The 27214-nt window shown below is 45.6% G+C and overlaps 1 protein-coding gene across 1 annotated transcript; it reads right to left on the reverse strand.

Annotated features, from left to right (window-relative positions):
- Positions 1-842: 842 nt before the first annotated feature.
- On the reverse strand, positions 843-27198 carry slc9a5 (solute carrier family 9 member A5; the record flags this gene model as incomplete). The annotated part of the gene is made up of 15 exons (XM_079997855.1): positions 26928-27198; positions 26395-26558; positions 25641-25719; positions 25345-25522; positions 20492-20712; positions 20196-20398; positions 9222-9311; positions 8303-8373; positions 7408-7534; positions 6905-6990; positions 6328-6454; positions 3960-4109; positions 3808-3880; positions 2421-2534; positions 843-1351 (listed from the first exon to the last, which is right to left on the reverse strand). The coding sequence occupies exons 1-15, from the start codon at positions 27181-27183 to the stop codon at positions 843-845; spliced, it is 2448 nt and encodes an 815-aa protein (XP_079853981.1). The 5' UTR covers positions 27184-27198.
- Between the last annotated feature and the right edge of the window lie 16 nt (positions 27199-27214).

Consider the following 27214-nt stretch of genomic DNA (forward strand, 5'->3'; position numbering starts at 1 on the left):
CAATGATTGATAATGATTGATAATGACTGATAACAATGATTGATGATTAACAATTATTGATAATGATTGATAACAATGATTAACAATGATTGATAATGACTAATTACAATGATTGATAATGATAATTGACAATGACTGATTACAATGATTGATAACAATGATTAACAATGATTGATAATGATTAATTACAGTGATTGATAACAGTGATTGATAATGATTGGCATGTAATCCAACATATGTCAAAAAGCAAAAAAATTAGAAATGTATTTTGTTTTTATTTAAACTGGACCTGCTTCGTATGATACAAATATACAGTATATAGTGTGTGTGTGTGTGTGTGTGTGTGTGTGTGTGTGTGTGTGTGTGTGTGTGTGTGGGGGGGGGGGTGATACGATCAATACTTTGATTTGAAGTTATGCAAGTTACAGGTAAATTGAAATGTAATACTGAGTACTGCACTGAATACTACACTGATTACTGCACTGAATACTGAGTACTGCACTAAATACTGAACACTGAGTACTGCTCTGAATATTTAGTACTGCACTGAGCACTGCGTCAGATGCTTAACTGGAACTTTATTGATTACTTTGATTTGAAGTTATGCAAGTTACAGGTGAATTGAAATGTAATACTGAGTACTGCACTGAATACTACACTGATTACTGCACTGAATACTGAGTACTGCACTAAATACTGAACACTGAGTACTGCTCTGAATATTTAGTACTGCACTGAGCACTGCGTTCAGATGCTTAACTGGAAAGTTGGTATAAAATGTTGATTTATTGATTATGAATCATATTGTCTAATCAATATGATTCATCCAGTGGATCCAGGTGCTACAGCTGAGTGGGACCCCTGCTGCGCTCCTCTCCAGCTGGGGGCACTGCCACCAGGCTCCTCAGGTACACCCGAGGGTTCCTCCTGGAGCTGGGAAGAGGAGGTGCAGGTAGAACGGGCATGAGGGGCTGCAGCTCCTCATGGTGCTCAGACTCCTCCTTCTCATGGGGGTGAAGGGAGGCCGGTCCTTGGACGGGACCGGACCCCCCGGTGGCACTGCCTAGGGGGGTGTATGAGGCGGGCCTGGACCCCTCCAGCCGGCTCAGAGCGCTCACCCTGGGGTGCACGGGCTCAGGGGGAGGTAGGGGAGGGGAGATGCTCTCTAGGGAGGAGATGCTCTGGTTCCAGGCCTGCTGGAGATCCACAGGGATGATCTTGGTGGCCTCCACAGAGACGCAAGGAGGCAGGGAGCCACCCCCGGCCTTCCAGGGGAGGTGCTTTTCCCCACAGGTGGGGGAGGGCGGGGCAGCCAAGGACGGACTCCCATGATGCACCAGGGCAGCTGGACCTACAAAACACAACACCAACGCTAAGAACCCCGTGAAAGGTTCTGTGTCGGAGGATCTAAAAAGAACCATCTGGAAACTGGTTCCAGATCTAGAGGACCTCCTAAAATAAGATCTAATAAACTAGAGATCTAAACATCTAGAGACTTAACATCTAAAGATCTAAACATCTAGAGATGTAAACATCTAAAGATCTAAACATCTAAAAATCTAGACCTTGACATCTAGAGATCTAAACATTTAGACTCTAGATGTTTATGTCTAGATTCCTAGACTCTAGATGTTTAGATGTCTAGATTCTAGAGATCTAAACATCAAAAAATCGAAAGATCCAAATATCTAGAGATGTAAACATATAAACATCTAGAGATGCAAACATATAAACATCTAAACATCCAGACATCTAGAGATCTAAACATATAAACATCTAGCGATCTAAACATCTAGAGATCTAAACATCGAAACATCTAGAAATCTAAACATATAAACAGCTAGAGATCTAAACATATAAACATCTAGGGATATAAACATCTAAACATCTAGAGATGTAAACATCTTAACATCTAGAGATGAAACCAACTAGAAATCTAAACATCTAGAGATCTAAACAACTAGAAATCTAAACATCTAGAGATGTAAACATCGAAACATCTAGAGATGTAACCATCTCAGGATCTAAACAACTAGAGATCTAAACAACTAGAGATGCAAACATCTAGAGATCTAAACATCTAGAGATGTACATATATAAACATCTAGAGATGTAACAATCTAGAGATGTAAACATCTAAATATCTAAAGATCTAAACATATAAACATCTAGAGATCTCAACCTCTCGAGATGTAAACATCTAGAGATGTAAACATGTAAACATCTAGAGATGTAAACATGTAAACATCTAGAGATGTAAACATGTAAACATCTAGAGATGTAAACATAAACATCTTGAGATGTAAACATCTTGAGATATAAACATGTAAACATCTCAACATCTTAAGATGTTAAGACGAACGATCCAGCTCCAGTTCCAGTCCTCCACTAAGAACAGAACTGAATGTTCACTCCTCTACCTGATTTTGGTCGTTCTTTGGCCGGTTCCGCCTTTCGAGCTACAAATGTGATTCCAACATCTTCCTCTGGTTCCTCATTCTCCACTTCAGAATCCACTGGAACCACCATTGGATCTGATGTTCAAACCAATAGTTTGAATGCCATAGTGTGTGTGTGTGTGTGTGTGTGTGTGTGTGTGTGTGTGTGTGTGTGTGTGTGTGTGTGTGTGTGTGTGTGTGTGTGTGTGTGTGTGTGTGTGTGAGACAACTCTTCATAGTGATATATACATATATAGTGATATCACTATGAATAGTACTCACCTTCAGAGTGAAACTAGTTCTGTTGAAACTGATGAATTAGTGACGCTTTGCAATTTTGATCTTGCAACACAAGAGCTAACTTACACTGTATTCGTGGAATTAGAAAAATATTCACAGCGCCACCTGGTCGACTAGTGTACCTAGTAGTGTGTACCCTAGTGTACACTAGTGTACCACTATCCAATGCAGGGGTCGGGAACCTTTTTGGCTGGGAGAGCCATAAAAGCCAAATATTTCAAAATGTATTTTCTTGTAAGCCATATAATATTTAAAAACATTTAATGCAACTTAATGCATTTTTTAAGTAAGGAATACATTTTTGTTCCAAGTTTTAAGAATCAGCAGGTCTTCAGATTCAAGTTCAAGAGATTATTTTTCACATGCATATTGAAGTTTTTTTTTATTTCTGTCCACTTGTGTTGAGCTGATTGGTCCGACTGGAGGCAGGGAGTTTTCTTAATGTTTGTCTGTCTTACAGAGGGGATCGGCGCACGGGCTGGTAAGCAGCCCAGCAGTGGAACGCCATTCCTCCTGCGCCCAAGAGGATCATTATTATCCACAATTATTTTAATAATTATAATTATAATAATTATATAATAAAATTGTGGCCTGCGTGCCGCGTATTGAAATGAACAACAAAACTCTCGCCATGTTGCAGACCACAGCCAGAAAGACTCCGTCTCCCTCCCTAAACCCTTACCTGTGGCAGAGACTCCCACAAGTGGCGCCTGAGCAGAGACCCGGGAGGGGCAGGGCGCCGAGTAAAAGGCGCCCAGGAGTCTTTCCGTGGTCCACAGCCGGTGCTTGATTACGCCCCTTTGTCCGCCACATTTATATTTTGAATTGAATACCATCATCAAAAGAACCATAATCTGCTCGCGAGCGACAGGTTCCCGACCCCTGATCCAATGCATACACTGTAGGAATACATAAACTGGAGTACTGGATAGAATGTAGTACAACTTTAGCTGCTATATTACTATGTAATACAATAGATTGTAGTACTACCAAGCACATAAGTAATACTATATGCTGTAGTAGTACCCCTAGTACTAATAAACATTGTAGTAGTACTGTATTGTGGTACCTTCATCATGCCAGCTGACGTTACGTCGCGGCTTCTCATTGACTTCCTGTTCATAGGCGTCAGATCCTCGTCGCTATGGAAACAAAACGTTTTTAATGAAGCAGTTTGGGGTGAAATATGGTCGTCATGACGATAGCGTTGTAATGTGGAACCTTTTTCTGGCTTCGCTCCTTCTTGTGACGCTTGTGCCGCGTGGACTTGAAGTTCTCCATGCGGCTCCTCATGTTCCTCTGGAAGACCTCGCGGTCCTGCCGCTGCTGCCCCCCCGCCGGCATGAAGTGCCGGCTGTAGTGGGACTGGTACTGCAGTACAATACAGAGTACACGCTGGGTTAGTAGTGTGTACTTTTGTGTATTTTATTTACATTATTATACATTTTTTTGTCAGTCTTAATAATCATGAGTCAGAGAAACGCAACAGTCTTGGTCCCCTTCTGTTTTCATTACACCTGCTCCCCCTGGGAATGTCATCACAGCACAATGTACTTTTAGAGCTCTGTCCAGCCAAATGGGCCAAATGCACCATGGTCCCTTACTACCTGTTTGTGTCAAATAAATCTGTTGATGAGCAATATCTTCTTAAAATGAGAAAAAGACAAACACTTTAACTTTTTTGTTGGACCAAAACCCAAAAGGGATGCTCTCTTTAATAGGTTGGGAAGTCTGACTACTCAGACAGAAGCAGAAGTAAAAAGCCTTTGAGGCATAATTCTAGATTCAGATTTAAGTTTATAGGTCAAATTAACAGTCACCAGGACATCATTTTTCACCTGAGCAATGTTGCCAATGTACAGCCTTTCCACGGGTTTCCCCAAAAAATCCAGACAGCAACTTATTCAACTTATTCAGAACTCTGCCGCTAGACTTTTAATGAAAGAAAGAAAGAAAGGAAGAAAGGAAGATAGAATATATAACCCCTGTTTCACTGGCTCGCGTGTCTTTTAGAACTGACTTCTACTTGTTTATAGAGCTCTAGATGGAGTAGCACCTACCTGTATCTCAGACACTTTGTTGTTTTCAGTCCCAACACTGTCCCCTCAGTCCAGAAGAAACACCAGAGATTCTCCCTATTTTCCCATCTTGTAAATATAAACTCACTGTGTTCCATCGAACCCGGTGTCTTGTTTTTATTTTGCAGCATTGGATCCAGTCGTAACACAAAGTGTAGGAGTGGAAAACAGTCCAAAACATATTCCCTGTTTGTGACCTCAAAAATGGAGTTGGCTTGCAGCTCCAGAGCAACGGGTCTGAATAGTGTCCCTTTTATTTTAGTCCCAAACGTTAAAAAAGTGGATGAAATGTCTGTGAGGGACATGCAGTGTTGAGCCTGTTTGAATGGAAGTGTGTTGTTGGGAACTTCCACACGGAGTGATTTCTTTCCACAGTGACACTGTGAGGCAGGACTCTGTGGACTACAGGAAGTAGACAGGGACTGACAGGAAGTAGACATAGACCTGACAGGATGTAGACATAGACCTGACAGGAAGTAGACATGGACCTGACAGGTAGTAGACAGGGACCTGACAGGAACTAGATAGGGACCTGACAGGAACTAGACAGGGACCTGACAGGAACTAGACAGGGACCCGACAGGAACTAGACAGAGACCCGACAGGAACTAGACAGAGACCCGACAGGAACTAGACAGGGACCTAACAGGTAGTAGACAGGGACCTGACAGGAACTAGACAGGGACCTGACAGGAACTAGAAAGGGACCTGACAGGAACTAGACAGACACCTTCTAATTTTCAGGATAAAGTCACAACACACAACAAGTGGATCCTTGTATTAGTAATTCTGTGTCACCAGGACTCACCACATCATTACATCAGCCAATGCTGCGTTCAGTGGAAACTCGGAAAATTGAACTCATTTTAGATGCGATGCTGATGTAAAGAGGAGTGACAGCACAAACTGATGTTGCGCTCCAAGGTAACCTAAAATTTGTAATTGGTGTCTATACTGAACCCTGTGTATTGCTGCCTGCAGCTATATCTATTATTATTATTATTATTATTATTAGGGGTCCAGCCGATTGATATTTTATCTCTTTGGTCCCCATTACTTTGTCAGATTCATGAAAAATAGGAAAAACATGAATCCCCAAAATTTTGTGACCACGTCGAGTCAAATCCAATCGAATGTACAGCTGAGTGACGCCTTCAAGATCCAGCGAGGTGAGGAAGCCATGATATGGTAATTACTCACAGAAATACCACAACGTTTTTCGTGTTTCATGTAAACGGAGCATATTGAAAATATAATCCAAGGAAAAAAAAGTCACCACTAAAGTTATGTAAATTAGATGACCTTCGCAAACCTCCATAAATACAGACTTCAAAAATACAGCCAAATGAACAGCCAATTTTACAGCAGAGAAACAACCTGCCAATCGTGACACAAATGGCCAATCATACAGCAGGAGCACCGGTGCTACCTCCGCTCGGCAGCATGCACGGGGATGAGGTCGGGCAGAGCTGACGCGGTGGTTCTTCCAAAAACACCAAAAAACACTGTACCCGTCTCCTGGGCTTGTACAGGTTCCCGCTCAGGACGTGGTGCGTCTCCGTCTCCTCCTGGACTTTGGCTCCAGGAACATTGTCGATCGCCTGAAGATCCAGACAGACACCGCTGCCGTTCTCCCGCCTGTTAACACACCCAACATCAGAGATAGCTAGTTCATCATAACCAGAGCTAGCCAATTTAAAGCAAGTCCATCATAAACTGATAAGATAAAACCTTATTAACCCCTGGAGGGAAATTCAGGCACTACAGCAGCAGAAACAGTGCAGTCAGAAAGCCACAGATAAAAACAAGCAACATGCGAGTACACATCATATGTACACATCTATCTACACTAGTTAACATGAAGTAGGACTGTGCTAACTAGTTACTAGTGAGCCCAATATGGGCAGGTGGCAGATATAGTCCATCATAACCTGATCTACACAAACCAGGAACTCCAATTCAGAGTCCAACTGGATCCTCCATCATTATTCCAGACCTTTTCTGACGTTCTGTTCTACAGACAACCAGAACCTGCAGGTCTCAGGAACAGGAAGTAGAAACCCAGATTAGCATTTAGCTGCAACTCACAGGTAATTGGTGACGTTGGTCACTTCCGGGAACGATGAGCGACTCGCCATCGAGGGAAGAGAAAGTCTTGAGGTGAGGTTCCCCCCCTGCACACACACACACGCACACACACACTGAGTGTACCTGGTTTACCCTGCCTTAACCTGGATTCATCTGAGTTAACATGCATTAACCTGGGGTAATCTGAGTTAACCTGGGTTAATTGGAGTTAACCTGGGTTAATCTGATCAAAACTGCTCCCACCTGTGGATCACACTTCACCTCTCATTAGAAGAATGGAAGCTCAAACCCTCACCTGGACCTGGACCACGACTGCAGTGTGTACTACAGTACTGTGTGTACTGACTGTACTGTGTGTAATGCTACTGCAGTTAAAGGTACTGAAAGTTCTTTGTGTACTGCAGTACAGTGTGAACGGACAGTACTGTGTGTACTGACAGTACTGTATGTACTGCTACTGCAGTTAAGGGTACTGACAGTACTGTGTGTATTGGAGTACTGACCTGGTCGATGACGCTGATGGCGTCCCGGATGTTGATCTTCTGGTAAACTTCCCAGAGTTCACTCTTCCTGTAAACTGACTTCCTGAGCAGCATCTTGCTCAGATAGTTCTTATCAAACTGCTCCCACCTGACAAATGCAAGATATATGTATGGTATTGTATATATAGTAGTAGTAGCAGTAGTAGTACAGTAGTAGCAGTAGCAGTAGTAGCAGCAGCAGTAGCAATAGTACAGTACTAGCAGTAGCAGTAGTAGCAGTAGCAGTAGTAGTAACAGTAGTAGCAGTAGGAGTAGCAGTAGTCGCAGTAGTAGCAGTAGTCATAGTAGTAGTAGCAGCAGTAGCAGCAGTAGTGGTAGTAGTAGTAGCAGTAGTAGCAGTAGTAGTAGTTGTAGTAGCAGTAGTAGTAGCAGCAGTAGCAGTAGTAGCAGTAGAAGTAGTACCAATAGCAGCAGCAGCAGAAGTATCAGTAGCAGTAGTATTAGTAGTACCACCACCACTGCAGGGACAACTACTACTACAACTACTACTACTACTACTACTACTAGTAGTAGTAGTAGTAGTAGCAGCAGTAGTATAGTGTAGTACTCTAATAATACTCTAGTACTACAGCACTTGTCCCTCCAGTGGTGGTAGTAGTAGTAGTAGCAGTAGTATGGTGTAGTACTCTAGTAGTACTCTAGTACTACTACACTCACTTGTTCCTCCAGTGGTGGTAGTAGTATTAGTAGTAGCAGTAGTAGTAGTAGCAGTAGTATAGTGTAGTACTCTAGTAGTACTCTAATACTACTACACTCACTTGTCCCTCCAGTGGCGGTAGTAGTATTAGTAGTAGTAGTAGTAGCAGCAGTAGTATAGTGTAGTACTCTAGTAGTACTCTATTACTACTACACTCACTTGTCCCTCCAGTGGTGGTATCCCTGCAGACCTGCGATGTCCTCCACCGCTGTCAGGATGTGGTCGAAGGCCTGAACGCCACAAGTTAGAAAAGAAAACTTTATTGAAGTGAAGAGTTGAACAAAACCATGAGTCCACCTGGACAAAGGAGGAGGGGGAGGGGAGGAGAGGAGGAGGAGAAGGAGAGGAGGACAAGAGGAGCAGAGGAGAGGAGAGGAGGGGGAGAGAAGGAGGAGAGGAGGAGTAGAGGAGGAAGAGAAGGAGGAGGAGGAGAGTGAGGAGGAGGGGGAGGAGGAGGAGAGGAGGAGGAGAAGGAGAGGAGGACAAGAGGAGGAGAGGAGAGGAGGGGGAGAGAAGGAGGAGAGGAGGAGTAGAGAAGGAAGAGAAGGAGGAGGAGGAGAGTGAGGAGGAGGGGGAGGAGGAGAGAAGGAGAGGGGGCGAATGAGGAGGGGGAGGAGAGGTGGAGAAGGAGAGGAGGAGTAGAGGAGGAAGAGAAGGAGGAGGAGGAGGAGAGGAAGAGAGGAGCAGGAGGAGAAAAGGAGGAGAGGAAGGGAAGAGGAGAGGAGGGGGAGGGGAGGAGAATGAGAGGAGGGGAAGGAAAGGAGGGGAAGAGGAGAGGAGGAGTAGAAGAATAGGAGGAGAAGGACAGGAGGAGGAGGAGAGAAGGAGGATGAGAAGAAGAGAACGCAGAGATGAGGAGAAGAGGAGAGGAGTGGGAGGAAGAGACGAGGGGAAGAGGAGAGGAGGAGGAGGAGGATGAGGAGGAGTGGAGAGGAGAGGAGAGGAAGAGGATGAGGAGGAGGAGAAGAGGAGGGGAAGAGGCTAGGAGGAGGAGAGGAGGAGGGAGGATGAGGAGGAGGGGGGAGAAGGAGAGGAGGAGAGGAGAGGAGGCGGATAAGGAGGAGAGGAGTGTACTGACTCTCTCATAGATTTCCTCGTTGATCGTGGGTTTTCTGTTGGTGGAACGTGGAACTTTAAGCCACTTTACCAGAGGTTTGATGGTGAGACCCTGAGGAGGGGGGGTGGGAGGGAGAGAATTTTGAATTAAAAAAAATATTTTATTGAACATATTCTCATGTCATTTTCATGTTGACAGTACCAATGGCTGGCTTGCTCTAACTCAAGTTCTATGATCATAGTCTCCGCCCTCTAGCTTCCTTTGCACTCCCTAAAAGGGAAGGATCTTCATCGACTCTAGGAAGACAGCGGGGCAGGAAAAGCTAGAGGGCTTTGCCTATGATATTAGAACTTGAGTTAGAGCAAGCTAACTATCATTCTAATTCACATAGACTCCGCCCTCAGGTTGAGACGACAAAGAGACAAGGCAATAGCTCTGTCGGAAAGACATAACAGAGCAGTGGGAATGGTAATATACTCATATGGTCATATTGTACTTTAAATAACCACACAAAACCAGATGACCACTTTAAAATGGCATTGTGACTCACCCCAGCAGTGAAGGTCTGTGGACCGGCGGTTAAACCAATCCTGCGCTGCAACTGTCTAACCTAATTTTCATATTGGATAAACGGGGCGCACCAAGTTATCCGCAAATGTTCTCCACCAATACACCTCCAAACTGGGCAGCAGTTGCGGCCACTCCTCCGAGTAGAGTAAGGGTTTCGCCAAGGTGGCAAAACTTACCCCGTTTCCGTGTAGGCTGTGCGATGCCGTCACCTAACCAATGAGAAAGCCATTGTTTCGACAGAGGTTTTCCCATTGTAGCCTCGCTATAAGAGACAAAGAGCTGAGTTGTGCTCCTCATTACCGCTGTGCGTCAGAAATATGCATGAATAGGACACAAGCAATGGAGACATTTATCTTTCTCATTAGTGTGCGGTTGCGGTAAGAAAGACTTAAGCGCGATGTCCCTTGAACGAAAGGAGCTCCTGATGTTCTTCGGTATGAAAACCGGGTTAGGGTTATCAATGTAGCTTTACTCAAATCGGCATTCATGGAAAGGTGGCTGTGCACGGACACCCCACGCGTTTAGAAGATGTCAGTGCAAACAGAAGCTCCGTTTTGACGGACAGCTGTTTTATGGGGATGGTGTTAACTAGTGAGAGAGTGCAGTGCCAGTGCCAATGCCAGGTCCCATTTTGGGGCCAAAGCGCATGACAGTGGTTAGATACCTCTTGTCATTGTAGGAAGCGTGTAATCAGAGGATGGCTAAACGTAGGCTTTTTGCCAAAACCCTCACAGCAACACCCCTGAACAGTGGAAGGGGATAAATCCATGTCCAATAACCACTGGAGATAGAGGTGGAAAAGTTTATATATTCCACCGAGCATGAGGTGTGAATGACATTCTGTCCTTTGCACCAGTATTCAAAATATCTCCACTTCTCAGCATACTAAGTGTTGGTACATACAGTGGTTGGTATGCTGCCCGGGCCTCCGCTCCCAAGCCAGTTGGTGGCACGATCTCCGCCCGTCGGGGCCGCTTCGCGGCCACTGACTTGGACCGCCTGCCTGCGCCGCCTCTGAGAGGACGGTGCCCTCCTGGCTCGGCTGCTGCTGTCCCACAGAACTCCTCTGCTGCCGGACCTCCATCCATGCTCATTGTCGGCTCCTCCATGGTTCGACACATCACCCTGTCTGCAGCTAAAACCATCTGCTACCTGGATGCTCTCGTCCAGGATATAGGCCATTTCTTAATCTGCGTTCTTGTCTGTACTTGTGTTCTTGTGGACTTGTGAAATGTCATCAGTCGCAGCCCAAGTACTGTTCCAATTCAAAGTACGCATCAAGCCAAGTCCAGTCCAAATGCCCGGATGTGGACTTGCTCCGCCCATTATATGGAGGACGCATCGGTGGTGACTTGTGTGGACTTGGGACAGCCAAGTATCCCAGAATGCATTTTGCAGAATGACCGTCCTGCGTCCTCCCGTCCCCGGGAGTCTGTACTCCCGAGTCGAACTTGCCAAGTCTGAACTACCAAGTCCGCAAGTCCGGACTTTGTGTACTTGGTATTAAGAAACGGCTATAGACTCCAGAATCCTACAGCTGCTGGATCAAAACCCGTCTGCCTCCACTGTTCTTATCCACGTCGGAACCAAAGATCTCAGGAACAAACAATCGGAAACACTTAAAGAAGACTTTACAAAGCTTATTGACAGTCTTCTACAGTCGGACCGCCGGTTCATTGTCTCCGGCCCGCTGCCGTGTCTCAGCTTTGGAGACGTAAAATTCACGTGTGTCCTTCAGCTACACACATGGCTCAAGGGATACTGCTGCTCCCTCAATATACCATTTGTGGACAACTTCGGCACCTTCTTGAACCATCCAAACGTCTTCAGACATGATGGAGTTTATCCAAACTTTCACGGATCACGGCTCCTCACCTTAAACATGGAACTTACGCTGAAATCTTCTGTGCGCTGCTGATGTTTGGTGAGTCCGATCCACTCTGACATTAATGACTGTCACTCTGCTCTACAAATACCTGTACTTATAAACCATAGACCGAAATTACGTAACTTCCCTGTAACATACAGGAATCTAAACAATTTGCTACCCGTTCGGACTCAAACTCTCAGTACCCCGCAAAGCCATGCACCCAGAACTATAAAAATGTCTCTATTAAACATAAGGTGACTAACTAACAAGTCATTTTGCTCTATTAACTGAGACCTGGCTGGATAGAAATGGCTCAGTCGCACTCATTGAGACAGCACCTCCTAATTTCAAGTTAATCCAAACCACTAGAGCTTACCAGAGAGGTGGTGGAATAGCTGCTGTCTTCTCTGATATCTATACCTGCAAGGAAATCCTCCTCGGAGAATTCACGTCTTTTTTAGATGATGATTTTACTCATCGCTATCTATCGGCCACCAAAATCTAAATGTGGCTTTCTTGATGAATTCTCTGAGCTACTGTCCAAGGTCTCCACTGATTATGATTGTGTAATTATCCAGGTGATTATAATATTCATGTTGACAATCAAACAGACCCAGATGCTCAACACTTAGCCTATTAGAGGCATTTGACCTCACTTAGCACGTTTCTGGACCCACCCCCAATAAGGGGCATACTCTGGACTTAGTCATATCAAAAGGATCAAATATCACTGTACCCTATGTCATGGATGTTGCAATTTCAGATCACTGTTACATTTTCTTTGATGTGTCTGCTCTTCCTGTACAACAGAGGGGTACCCGAACAATAAAAAAAAGGATCATTAACAATAATACCATTGAAACCTTTAAGAGAATTTTAAATGAGTTACCGCTGTTCAAGGCATCATCAACTGAGGATCCTGTGAACAACTTGAACTCCAAAATACAAAATATCATTGATAAGATTGCACCTGTTAAAACTAAAAACATAGAAAAACATAAAGCCCCCTGGAGAAATGGAGCAGTTATTAGGCAGTTTAAGAGAGAGTGTTGCCAGGCACTGGAAATCTTCAGGTTCATCATGAAATTTACAAGGATAGACTCAATTGATACAATATAGAAATCAAACAGGCCAGTCTTTCTTCTCTAAAATCATTAATGAAAACCTTAACAATAGTAAAGTGCTTTTCTTCACTGTTGATCGACTTATTAATCCACCATCTACAACCCTGTCAGAGATGCTCTCCACAGAATATTAGTGCCTCACCATCCAGAAATAAACCTACCCTTCAGTTCCCCAGTAATTTGACCGCTGGCATGTCTCATTTCATCCCCATAGACATAAAAAGACTGGACGATATTGTTGGTTAGTTCAGGTCCTCCACCTGCTGCCTGGACCCCCTCCCTACCACATTTTTTAAAACTGTTTTTAACTGCCTGGCACATGAGGTATTAGACATTTTAAATGGCTCTCTTCAATCAGGTATATTCCCTGCAGCATTTAAAACAGCTGTCATTAAACCACTCCTGAAGAAGAGCAATCCTGATGCAACAGTTATTGCCAACTACAGGCCCATTTCCAACCTGCCGTTCCTCAGCAAAATACTTGAAAAAACAGTTTACCTTCAGTTTACGACTATCTAACCTCAAACAGCCTTTTAGACACCTATCAATCTGGCTTTCCACCTCACCATAGCACAGAAACAGCACTTATTAAAGTTCTGAACGATCTATAGGTAAATGCAAAAAAACTATCTGTTCTTCTGCTCCTGGACCTCAGTGCTGCCTTCGACACTGTTGATAATCCGATTTTATTAGCGAGATTACAAAAATGGGTCGGCCTTTCTGGCCCGGTTCTAAAGTGGTTCAAAACCTACCTACAGGACAGGCAGTTCTTTGTGTCCATTGGAGATTTTGTGTCAAACAAAGTGGATATTGTATGTGGAGTGCCCCAAGGTTCGATTCTGGGACCATTATTGTTTAACCTCTATAGGCTTCCACTGGCACACATTGTAAAGAAACACAAAATAAATTACCATAATTATGCAGATGATTCACAACTGTACATATCCCTATCTCCTGATGACCTACTCCCCATACACTACCTCACTCAGTGTATTAATGATATTAATGCATGGCTGTCAAAGAACTTTTTACAACTGAACAAAGACAAAACAGAAATACTCATCTTTGGTGCAAAGTCTTAAAGTAGTTTCTGTTGTGATTTTACAGTGAGAGGATTATAAGAAGGGTGTTTTTTCGGAGAGATAGTCAAAAGGATCTCCCTCCCGAGGTCAGAATGAAAAACTTGACCCATAATTTAGGAACGCTAATTACAGGACCGTGACTGGATTAAGATGAGACGGTGCACACAGTTGAAATTTCCGTTTCCGGTGAGGGCTACCACTTCCGGTTCCGGTGATGTCTTTGCTCTGCGTTACTTCGTTGAGATGAGATGGTACACACTGTTGGCTTAATACAGATGAGGAGATTTCTGGTTCCGGTGAGAGCTACCACTTCCAGTTCCGGTGACGTCTTCGCTTGTGCACTGTTGCTGCTAATATTGCTGCTGCTGTTTTCTGTTGCTGCTATTGTTTCTGCGAGTATTGTCGTTGCTGCTGCTAACCTTATACCTAAACTTAACCATCCACCGTGACTGGCTTTAGATGAGATGGTGCACAGAGTTGAAATCTCAGTGTCTGGTGAGGGCTGCCACTTCCGGTTCCGGTGACGGCTTTGCTGTGCGTTGCTTCCCTGAGAACTGTTGACTCAATACGGATGAGATTTCTGGTTCTGGTTAGAGCTACCACTTCCGGTGACGTCTTCACTTGTGCACTGTCGCTGCTGCTGTTGCTGCTGTTTTTGCTGCTGCTATTGTTGCTGCTGGGACAGTAGTCGCTAGTGTTGTCATTGCTGCTGGTGGTGTTGTTGGTGCTGCTATCCTTATACCTTAACTGGTGTTGTCGTTGCCGCTGCCAACCTCATCTCGAACATTATACCTAAACATAATAATCCCTAAACTTATACCTAAACTTAACCATCTCTAACCTTATACCCTTATTTAAATATCTCAACTTTGTATCTCAACTCAACATCTCTAACATCTCCTACCTGAGTAACTTTTCCGGTTCCAGTGAGAGCTATCACTTCCGGTTCCAGTGAGGCCTTTGCGTGTGCGTTGCTGTTGTTGCTCCTGCTTTGGTTTTGCTGTAGTTGCTGCTGGTTCAGTTGCTGTGGTTGTTTCTGTTGTGATATTACACTTCGAGGATCATAAGAAGGGTGTGTTTTCGGAGAGAGAGAGAGTCAAAAGGATCTCCCTTCCGAGGTCTGATTGAAAACTTGACCCGTAACTTAGGGACGCTAATTAAAGGACCGTGACTGGATTAAGATGAGATGGTGACACAGTTGAAATTTCCATTTCCGGTGAGGGCTACCACTTCCGGGTCTGGTGACGTCTTTGCTGTGCTTTACTTCATTGAGATGAGATGGTATACACTGTTGACTCAGTACAGATGAGGAGATTTCTGGTTCCAGTGAGAGCTACCACTTCTGGTCCCGGTGACGTCTTCGCTTGTACACTGTTGCTGTTTTTGTTGCTGCTGTTGTCTGTTTCTGGTATTGTCACTGCTGGTGTTGTCAATGTGTTGTCACCAACACATCACGTGTGCCACCAGGGGAGATAGAACTCTGGACCATTGTTACACACTGTACAAGAACGGATACAAGACCATCTCGCTCCCTGCTTTCGGGAAATCTGACCACGCCCCGATCTCGCTGGTTCCCGTTTACAGGCCTCTGATCGCACGAGAACTGGTGGTGAGAAGGAAGTGAAGCGGTGGACGGACCAATCAGAGGCTGCGCTTCAGGACTCTCTGACTGACGTAGACTGGGACATGTTCCAAACAAGTTCAAGTGACGTCAGCAAGTTTACGGAGGTGGCAGTAAGTTTTGTGACTACGCTAGCAGATAGCATCATTCCCACGGTGAAAGTTCGGATATTTCCAAACCAGAAACCGTGGGTTGATAAGTCCATCCGCTGCGCTCTGAATGCTCGCACGGCTGCTTACGACGGTCTTGTATCCGGAAATATGGACAATTACAAAGCGTCGTTGTACAATCTGCGGAGGGCGGTGAAGGACGCCAAACGGGCGTACAGAGAGACCGTGGAGTTGCAGATGGAGCGGGGGGACACGAGATGCTTGTGGGAGGGGCTGCGGACGATCACAAACTACAAGAGCAGCCCCTCCTGAGCCACGAGTGTGGACGCCTCCCTAGCCAACGAACTGAACGCCTTTTATGCGCAGTTCGAGTCTGGCAACAACACTGCTAGCTCGCCGTCTAATTGGAGTTACACCGCTGGGGAAGAGCGCGCACTCTCAGTGTCCGTGCACAAAGTCATGAGGGCTCTGATGCGGATGAACACCAGGAAAGCTGCGGGCCCAGACGGCATATCTGGGCTAGTACTGAAGACCTGTGCTAACCAGCTAGCCCCGGTGTTCACCACAATATTCAACATCTCCATGGCTGAATCAGTGGTCCCGTCCTGCTTCAAGAGGTCCACCGTCGTTCCTGTCCCGAAGATCGCCTCTCCTGCCTGCCTGAATGACTACCGTCCGGTGGCCCTCACCTCGGTGGTCATAAGTGTTTCGAGAGGTTGATTAAGGATTACATCTGCGCAATCCCTCCTCCGCACCTTGGACCCGTTGCAGTTCGCGTACCGGCAGAACAGATCCACGGATGACGCGGTTTCCCAGGTACTGCACACCACGCTCACGCATCTGGATGGCCAGAAGGGGGCCTATGTGAGAATGCTGTTCATCGATTACAGTTCAGCCTTCAACACCATAGTCCCCACCAGACTGGCTGTCAAGCTGAAGGAGCTCGGACTGAATGCTCCGCTGTGCACCTGGATCCTGGACTTCCTCACAGCCCGCCCCCAGGTGGTCAGGGTGGGGAAGCACACGTCACGGGTCCTCACCCTGAATACAAGATCCCCCAGGGTTGCGTCCTCAGCCCCCTACTGTACTACGTGTACGCACATGACTGTGTGGCCAGGTCCAGCTCCAACACCATCATCAAGTTTGCTGACGACACCGTTGTCATGGGCCTGATCACCGACTGCGATGAAAAGGCCTACCGCAAGGAGTTGGCTGACCTGTCACTCTGGTACCAGGACAACAGCCTCCACCTGAACGTCAGCAAAACTAAGGAGCTGATTGTGGACTTTAGGCGAGGACCACAATCGAGGACGCACGTGCCCTTGGTGATTAACGGGATTTCTGTTGACAGGACGTTCAGCTGAACGTACCACTGGAACTACCCTCCCTCCCTTGCAGGAGTTATACACCAGGAGGTGTAGTAGCAGAGCCCGCAGGATCATGAAGGATCCTCATCACCCCAACAACGGACGGTTCCAGCTGCCGCGGTCAGGCAAGCACCTCCGCAGTCACACAGCGAGAACAGAGAGACTGAGACAGGGTTTTTTCCCGCAAGCCATTAGAACTGTCAATGCTGACCTCACCAGGGGTCCTCATTGAGCCATACACATAGGCTCCAGTACCTACTGTACTATATGTAGCATATTGTACCGCATACTGTGTCACTGTTCAGGGTTGTTCGTGATGCCGTATTGCTGCGCCATACTGGTGTATACTGTGCTGTATTATCCCAAGCTCTACCTCACTTTATTCACATGCCACTTTAACGCACATATCTGTATATACATAATTGCCTATTCCATAAACATAAGCATATTCCTTCTATCTATTCCATTTTATCTCATTTTATTTTATCGTATTTTATTTTATTCTATATATTTTTACTTTATTCTATAAGTATTCGACTTACTGTATTTCATTTTAGGAGTCAGTTAGTTGGTCTATTAGAAAGAAATTTTTCCTCTGACATATTGTGTGTTACCACCGGGTGCGTTGCATTCCATTTCACTGCATATATGTATGAATTTATGTATATGTATGTGACGAATAAACCTCTTGAATCTTGCTGCTGCTGCAGGTGCTGTTATTGGTGCCGCTAACCTTATACCTTAACTGGTGTTGCCATTGCTGCTGCCAACGTTATACCTAAACTTAACTCTCACTTACCTTATAACTCAACTTAACGTAACCTTATACCTCAACTTAACCATCTCTAACCTGAGTGACCTTTCCAGTTCCGGTGAGAGCTACCACTTTCAGTTCCGGTGACGTCTTTGCGTGTACGTTGTTGCTGTTGTTGTTGATGCTGGTGTCGTTGTTGCTGCTGCCGTTGTTGTTGTTTCTGTGGCTGTTGTTGCTGCTGTTTTCTGTTGCTGTTGCTGCCACTGTGGTTGGAATCGCTTTTATTGTTGTCTTTGTTGTTGCTTTTGTTGTTGTTGTTGTTTCAGGGGCATTCTTTTGTAATGACCAGCTGACAACTACGTTCTCTCTTTCTTTTTTGTATTTCTTTGTAAAGCGCATTGTGTTGCCCTGGTATGAAATGCGCTCTATAAATAAAGTGTGTGACTTGACTTGGTAGAAGGTGCCATGGCACTCTGTATCGTATTAGTCACGGCAGATGACAAGCCCTGTTGCTGTAGCCTCAACCTCTCAGGTACCAGGCCACCAGTGGCTGACCGAAAATTGGGCGCTGTTTTATCATTCCCTGCACATGGGCAAGGGCATCCAGGAACCAGGGTACTGGCCATGGTTCATCCACCAGCAACTGGACCAGCTCCAAGATCCAAGATGTGGACGTGCGCTCCAGTGCTACTAGGATGAGGCATGCTTTCTCCACTCTCACTGTCATTAGCAGGCGATCTATGAGGGTGATTGGAGGGAAGGCGTACAGCAGCTGGCGGGGCGGGCGTGGGCGAAGACTTACACTCCCAGTGGGGGTTCATCCCGTCAGTGAAGGGAGAACCAGAACGGGCTTTGAGCGGGAACTTTCTCTACAATAAGTTTGTTGAGAGCTCGTAAATCCAGAATCGGTCTCACTCCTCCTGTCTTTTTGGGAACCAGGTAGTAATGTGAATAAATGCCGGTTTGGCTGTTGGCAGGCAGAATGACCGATATGGCTCCCTTCCTTAGAAGTGTCGCTATCTCCTCTGATAAGGCAGTCGCTGCCGTGGGATTTTACATGCCGACACTGCCGATGTCTCAAGAGCTGGTGGCACTTATTTGGCAGGCTGGGCTTCCTGTCCCACCTTGTCGCCGCTGAGCGAATGAGACCTGGGGCGGACAGTGGGTGCGCCAACCTCTGGCGCGAGGGAGATGAGGGAGGGAGAGGCACCGATGGATGCGTTACACACACGGTTCCGCAGAAGCTTCACACATTCACCTCCTTCATGCAAAAGTTCCCACATGGAGAAACAATGTAAAAAGACAGAACGGGGAACAGCGAACGGGCATTAGATGACTGTTATGAATGGGCACGAGATGACTTATGGCGACAGAACGGTGTGCTCCGGTGGCGGCGCACTGCAGGCTGCTCACAGCTTCACTGTCAGCAAGTTAGGTGTTCGGCCAACAGCCGTCGTCCTACTCCTCTGACAGCGCCCGCATCGCCTACCTCATTGCCTCCCTGAGAGGGGCGGGTCTTGCACTGGGTTCAGCGGTGTGTCATCGGCAAGGTCCCGAGAGCTGTTCATACAAGCTCTTCATCCGCGACATGAGGAGAATCTTTGACCACCCGGTTCGCGGCAAGGAGGCAGCAAAGAGACTCCTTCCCCTCCGCCAGGGTTAGGCGCACTTGTCGTCGAGTTCCGGTCTCTAGCCGCCGAGAGCAGCTGGAACGATGAAGCCTTTCAGGACATCTTCCAGCACACCCTGAATGATGACTTGCGGGACGAGTTGGCACAGCGGGACGAGCCCCCGACCTGGACCAACTAGTGAACCTCACAACCCGTCGCGACAACCGGCTCCGGGAGAGGGGGGGCGGGACCCCAGCCCGCGCCTCCCACATGACACCAACACGGAACACTGCTGCTAGATTTACACCTTTCTGTGCACGTGGGAAAGGGGCTTTAGAGATTTGGGATTCCAGATTCTATAGCAGTCCATTCCAGTTCTTCCTGACACAGCACTCCAAGCGCAGATATACTGTAGTCCTAAAAGCTTCAGCCCTTCTCTAATCCACTGTATCCCACATCCTCCCTCCATGAAGCACAAAGTATCCTTCTTATCCTTATTATCCCTGACAGGTCATCTGCATATGCAGCAAGTTGAATTCTAACCGTCCTAGACATACTTCCTGCAGTTTCTTTGGTATGGTACCAGAAGAGCCTTCTCCAATGTCCCATGCTTCACCCCAGCTCCCCTACGGAATAAACATCAGCAACCTCTCCCCACCTCTTGAAGAAGGTCATCCATGTTATTGACAGGCAATTCCAGTGCGGCTTTACCTGGCTGTGCACCACGCCATGGCACACAGTACGCGCAAAACCGAAACCACTTAAACCACAAAAATGAAAAATATTTAACTTTCACATGTGAATGTGAGAAAAAAGTGATAAAAGTAGGCAGAATATGGACGAACGTACACACAGTCTAACTCTGCAGGACTACAAAGTTTGTGTACCTGGAACATGACGGTGAAAAAGATGACCACGATGGTTGTAGCTACGAAGTAATCCTTGGCTTTGACATGGTCTCCATCCAATAGGACCACCAGAGCGAACGCCACTGCCCCCCGCAGGCCACCGTACGACATCACCACCTGATCGATCCGGTCTAACGGGACGAGACGGGACCGGTTCAAAATCCAGGTCTGACCAATCACACCTTGAGGAGAGAAGAGGGTGCAGGGTTAGGCTTTAGACCGCAGTTGGGGGCTACAGACAGTAGATCAGTGACGGGGAAACTAGCTCGTCTAACCGATGGCTCTGAAGACGAAGATGAAGAGGAGGGTGCAGGAGACCAGGCCGGTGTCCCAGGCCCACTTGGTCTTGTCCACGGCTGAGATCCCGAGGAAGATGAAGATGATGGTCTCGGCGATGCTGGCCAGGGTCTTCATAGTGTACTTGACCGTGGTCCGGGACTTCTGGGAGATGTTGGCTTCCACATACTTGTTAGCTCCGAGGCCACAGAATGTCAGTCTGAGGAGCAAGAAGTACAAGTACAACCTGAAAGTACTGTTTCTGATCTAGTAGTTTAACAGAACAGTGCACACTTATAGTGTAATGCTGGTTATGAATATTGTGACGTATTGAAGTACATGACATCACATGATGTCACTGATGAGACAACTCAAACCAACTGGACGTTACCACTGCAGCTAATAAATCTGTAGAAACACAGTACTAGTAGAGTTGGTACTAGTATACTTAGTACTAGTAGAGTTGGTACTGGTAGAGTTGGTACTAATACAGTACTAACATTTTTTGTATATTACCCGGAAGTAAATTATTTCTTGCTTTCCACATTATTTGTGCAGTTTTAAATTCTACCGGATCCATGAACTTCAAATCATGCGAGTTTAAAAACAGGTTTTTGTGGTGTAATATCACCCTCAGAAATGTATTTTCAAATACTCTTTCTATATTAACATTATCTATCATCACTTATACATGGGTGTTTATTTTCCAATTTCCAAACAACATAATCTTTTTGTTTAAATTTAATGAAATTTGCTTATCAAACCACTGTTTGATTTACTAATTTCTGTTGTGATCACCTCCAAAAGCTGCTGTAAATTCGATCCATAGGAAAAAAATATTTGTGTCCACAAATTAAATAAATGTAAGTATTTTTGATACTCATTTAACATTCATTTACCTACAAAATGAACAATTTTGAGCAATAGTAATATAAGAAGTAGAAGAAGTAGCAGAAGTAATATCCATGCATGTTAATTGATGCTCTCCTATCTTTACAAATTGTTGCCTGTTTCTTAAATTGCTTCTAAATCAATTTAGCACAATTCCTCTGATACCTTTCCAGTTAATCCAGTAATATATCCTGATCAATGGTATCAAAAGCTTTTTGTCGATACAATCAGTAATTTCTTCTATTAATTAAATTTGCGCCCAAGATGTTGATCTCTTTGTTCTAAAAGTAGCGCCCAGCCTCCATAAACTGGATTATATTTCTCTCGCCTGGTTGGAGTGTCCAGAACCCTGCACTTTGAACTGAACTGACGGCACCAGGCAGAACAATGTTTATTACCGTGGGGCCCAAAACACCAGGCTTTTGTGTTAAAAACAGACCATTGACATTTCAAGCCTACAATGTTAAACTGCCAGAAAGACATCCTCCCACACCCTGGCAACACCTAATAATGGGATCCCCACAAGATAGGAAACCTCTTACCCGCAAAGGGTCAGTCAATTGTACGCTTCCACAGTCCATCGCATGTCTTGAAACGCAACTATACTCATGTGAGTTATTAATTACGTCATACAGGAATAGATATAACCGTAATACGCAATAATTTTACTCAAACTGGTGAAAGTCAGACTTTTACAATATCAGATGGAGTTTTTACGGAGTTGTAGGTTGAATGTGTTTTTACCAAGGACCTCTACCGCTATCACGTGGCGGGAAAAGAGGCCTTTTGACCCCCTGTTCATTTATAAAATGTGTTAGTGTCTCAAATTAAGTGTTGTTGATATGCTTTCTGTTATTATTGACACGGGTATGAATTTGTTGCGTCAGATAGTCAATAATCAATGTTTGTGAGGATTTATGACAAATATCCTGTTATAGTGTGTAACTGTTTCGGGACGTTCATTATCATTTTATATTTTTCTTGATAAAACAAACAATATCTCTGCAACCTGATTTCTCAAGTTAAAAGTCAACTAGAACAGTTAAGTCCAATCACTCTCCGACCCGCTCCAGCTGATCCAGACGACTCCTGTGCAGACGCACGGTTACTTAGACACTGCTGCAACGCCTGCCTTGAAAGCTGAACTGCCGCTGGCGGGACAAAGGGCCATCCTGAAAGACAACGCGGTTCACTTCTCTCCAAGCCGGCTACACTGCGCTTAAGTGGAACCCCCTGCTGATGTGCATTGTGCTATGGAAAGGATTCCACGCTACCCCGATGGAGTCCCCCCACTCATCAGCCGAACTACACCTGGAGACGACTCAGTGACAAGTAAATCCAAGAGAACTTCTCTGCTGTGAGGAGAGTTGGTGTTGGAGATAGCTTCAACTTCCACATTAGAACATAGGAATTATATTTAGGCTTCTGCTCTTTTCCTCATCTCATAAACACACACTACCTATCATCAGCAAATCAGGGACTCGTTTGTTTTTCAGTTAATTGTTTTCTTCTTTGTTTTATTGATTTCATGTTATTTCATCCCTTATTTTCATTTCTTTATTTTACCATTGATTGCCAAGTATTTTAGCTATAAATAAATACTTTATTTATTTCTAAGGTCCTTGTTTATGATATTTATCTCCAAGTAGTTTCTAAAGATCACTGAAAGAGTAGGACCACACACTTTTGATACTAGATTGATTCATTATGCATCAAAGTTTGATTTATTTAAATCAAACACATTCCTTTCTCTCAACAAAAAAAGAGAGTAGTACCCCAACAAGACAACTATTAATTATTTGTTTCATTATACATTTCTAGATAATTACCATCAAATTGTAGTAATAACGCTACCTAAATCCACACTAACTGTCAGTCAGCCAATTTTGCTTCTCAATTAAATTTTCGAACCTTTCAAAAAATACTTATTTGAAAATAATTTGCGAAGTAAAGAAACAGGCCTGTAATTTGTAAAGTGGTGTCTATCCCCAGCTTTATATAATGGGATAACTTTTTCAATTTCAATTTTGCTTGGAAATGTACCAGTTTGGAAGGACAAGTTACAATTGAGAGTCAGTGGTTTAGCAAAACCATCAATGAGGTTCTATCGTCATATCAATTTCATTTCAGTCAGTAGACGTTTTAATATTGATGATTTCCTTTTCTCCAGTACTTGTAGAGTTAGGACTCATATTGTACTAGTAGTGTTTGTTCTGGTACAGTTTCTACGAGTAGAGTTAGTACTAACCCTATAGTACTGGTAGAGTTATTGCTAATAGAGTAAGTACTAGTACAGTTAGTTCTAGTAGAGTTGGTACTAGTAAAGTTGGTACGAGTACAGTTAGTTCTAGTAGAGTATGTACTAGAACAGTTGGTTCTCTTAAAGTTTGTACTAGTAGAGCTTGTATTAGTACTAGTAGAGCTGTTACTAGTAGAGTTAGTACTTGTAGAGTAAGAGAGTTTTGTTGACGGTGGAGCAGGAGAGCTGTTGTCATGGTGATGTGGGTGGAGCAGGAAAAATGGTCGTCACGGTGATGCGGGCAGTCTGAGATGGAGATACTTTGTGTTCTGGATGGTGATGGAGAAGTCTGTGTGAGGGCAGTGTTTCCCAGAGAGAAGGAAGAGCTCTGTCTGGTTGAGGTGGAGGTTCAGGTGGTGCCCAGATGTCCATGCGTTAATGTCTTGAATATGGGCAGAGATGCTCTTCTCCATATCCTGATATTCTGAAGAGGGAAAGGAGAGGTGGAGTGGAGCGTCATCAGCAGAGCAGTGGGTGGAAAAGCCATGGGAGGAGATCACGTCACCAAGGGATTTAGTAGACGGAACAGTAAAGGAACCAGGACCGAACTCTGAGGGGCTCCAGGGGTCAGGAGGATCCTCTCCATGAGAGCTGGGGAGAGCGATTGGCCAAGTATGAAGCCATCCAGGTGTGTGAAGACCCTGTAACTCCAAGTTCAGAGAGGGTGGAGAGAAGAATGGATAAGGAGAAGAGCGGGTGGAGAGAATAAAGGATTTAGAGAACAAGAGGGTGGAGAGAAGAAAGGATGGAGAGGAGAGAGGATGGAGAGAAGGATTTGGTGTTTAACTGCGTGGAAGGCAGCAGACAGATCCAGGAGAATCAGGACAAATGAGAGGGATGACATCTTGGCAGGTTGGAGAGCCTCCGTCACAGGGTGGAGAGCCTCCGTCACAGGGTGGAGAGCCTCTGTCACAGGGTGGAGAGCCTCCGTCACAGGGTGGAGAGCCTCCATCATAGGGTGGGACCCTCCTTCATAGAGTGGAGAGCCTCCATGACAATAAGGAGACCTCTCCTTGCTCTCCATGAAGTATCAATACAGAATTGATCCTCAACTTAATATACAATAATTGATGTTGTGAAATGTTCTGTGATGATAAATTCTGTTGGCTAGTCACGAGACAACAAGGTACCAGGTCCAGATCCAGGTCCTAGTTCTTGTACCAGGTCCCCTCATTTCAGAATATTTTTTTCTGCCTTGGGATGAACTTTAAATGCATTCCTTGTATGTAGGGTCTCACGCACGCACACACGCACGCACACGCACACGCACACACACACACACAGTTTAGGTTCAGGGTTCAAGGTTTAGGGGTCAGGGTTTAGGTTCAAGGTTCAAGTTCAGGGTTTAGGTTCAGGATTCAAGGTTTAGGGGTCAGGGTTCAAGGTCTAGGTTCAGGGTTAAGGTTCAAGGTTTAGGTTCAGTGTTAAGGTACAGGGTTTAGGTTCAAGGATTAGGTTCAAGGTTTAGGGTTTAGGGTTCAAGGTTTAGGTTTCCATGTTTAGCGTTCAAGGTTTAGCGTTCAAGGTTTAGGGTTCAGGGTTTAGGGTTCAGGGTTCTTCACTTGCCAGTAAAATACATAGCTGCAAACAGAGGGAAATGTTATTGATCAGTAATAACTATTGATGAGTAATGACTGTATTGATCAATGATCAGGGACTCACGACAAGATCGCAGACAGCGAGCACAGCTCTGCAGACAGGTACGCCAGGTAGACAAGCAGGAAGACGAGCAGAGGCTCAATGATCCGAACCTTCTTTGTGAAACGAGTGATGAAGCCCAGGAGCACGGCGAATACCAGGCCAACCAGAGTCCCTCCAAGACTGACCACCAGGAAGGAGACTGGAGGAGGTGGAGGATGAGGAAGATGAAAGGGGGAAAGGAGAAGTGGGAGAGGAGGAGGTCAACGCCTCTTCACCGCCTCAGACTGTGATATCCTCCATTGTGGATTTAGACTCACCGACTCCTTTAAAGTAATCTGCCGTTTCCACGTTCCCAGCACCGACCTCCACGAAGGAGATGTAGACCTTGTAGAGGACCTAGAGGAGAACACCATCCTGTCTCACTCTCTAACACACTGTCTCACTGCTCCAACCTCCACTAAGAAGAAGTAGATCTTGTAGAGGACCTAAAGGAGAACACAACCCTGTCTCACTGTTAGACAGGGTTGTGTTGTGTCTATCACACGGTTTCACTGCTCCAACCTCCACCAAGGAGATGTAGACCTTGTAGAGGACCCAAAGGAGAACACCATCCTGTCTAACTGTCTAACATACTGACTCACTGCTCCAACCTCCACAAAGGAGATATAGACCTTGTAGAGGACCTAAAATGGAACACCATCCTGTCTCACTCTCATACACACTGTCTCACTGCTCCGACCTCCACCAAGGAGATGTAGACCTTGTTGCGGACACCATCCTCTCTCACTGTGTGGAGCAGATTATGGCTGTTGGCAGCAGTGAAGCATTCCAGTTTCTAATCTGCTAAATCCTGCTGCTACGCCCCTCTACCCTTCCATGCCTCTACCCCTGCATCCCTCCATGCCTCTACCCCTCCATCCCCCATGCCTCTACCCCTCCATCCCTCTACCCATCCATCCCTTCATACCTCCACCCTTCCATACCTCAACTGCTCTATTACTCCACTCTACCACTGCATCCCTCCAGTGCTCCCTCCTTCACACCTCCCACTGTGTGTGTTTGTGTGGTTACCACAGTGACGGCGTCGTTCAGCAGCGACTCTCCAAACACGATGATGAACAGCGTGTCATTGACGTGCACTTCCTCGAACACGGACAGGACGGCGACCGGGTCGACGGCCGAGATCAGAGCTCCAAACAGAAGGAAATCGAGCAGGCCTGCATGCACACCAGAGTCTGCACACACATACAGCATGGTTAGATAGGACTAGTGGGGACTAGTTAGGATGGGTGAGTCAGTGCTAGTTAGGACTAGTTAAGACTTGTTAGGATGGGGGAGTCAGGACTAGTTGGATGGGTGAGTGAGGACTAATTAGGATGGGTGAATTATGACTAGTCAGGACTACTTACTATGGGTGAGTCAGGACTAGTTATGATGGGTGAGTTAGGGGTTGCGTAGTTAGGACTAATTCAGGCTAGTTATGGTGGGTTAGTTAGGACTAGTACTGGGACCTCCCAGTGACCCCAGATTGATCTTAGTGAGCTCCCAGTCATCTCACACTGACCTCAGTGATCTCATACTAACCTCAGTGACCTCAAACTGACCTATGACCCCCAGCAGCTTGACCCCGTACAGACAGAAGCCGGTGCAGAAGGCGTTCCACAGGGTTCCCACCACAGCGTAAAGCAAGATGGCGCCCAGGTTGTCAAAGAAGAGGCGTGCAGGCATGAAGTAGCCAGCGTCACCCACGATGGTGGGCAGCAGGAAGAGGAAGAAGAGGACGGGGTCAAGCTGGTACAGCTGCTTCTCATTGGCCAAGAGCACGACCCCGCCCAGAACCAGACCCAGCAGGATGAGCATGCAGCTCTCTGGGACCACCGTGGTGAAGCGT

Source organism: Zeus faber (assembly GCF_960531495.2).
Source record: "Zeus faber genome assembly, chromosome: 3".
In the NCBI taxonomy this organism is placed as follows: Eukaryota; Metazoa; Chordata; class Actinopteri; order Zeiformes; family Zeidae; genus Zeus; species Zeus faber.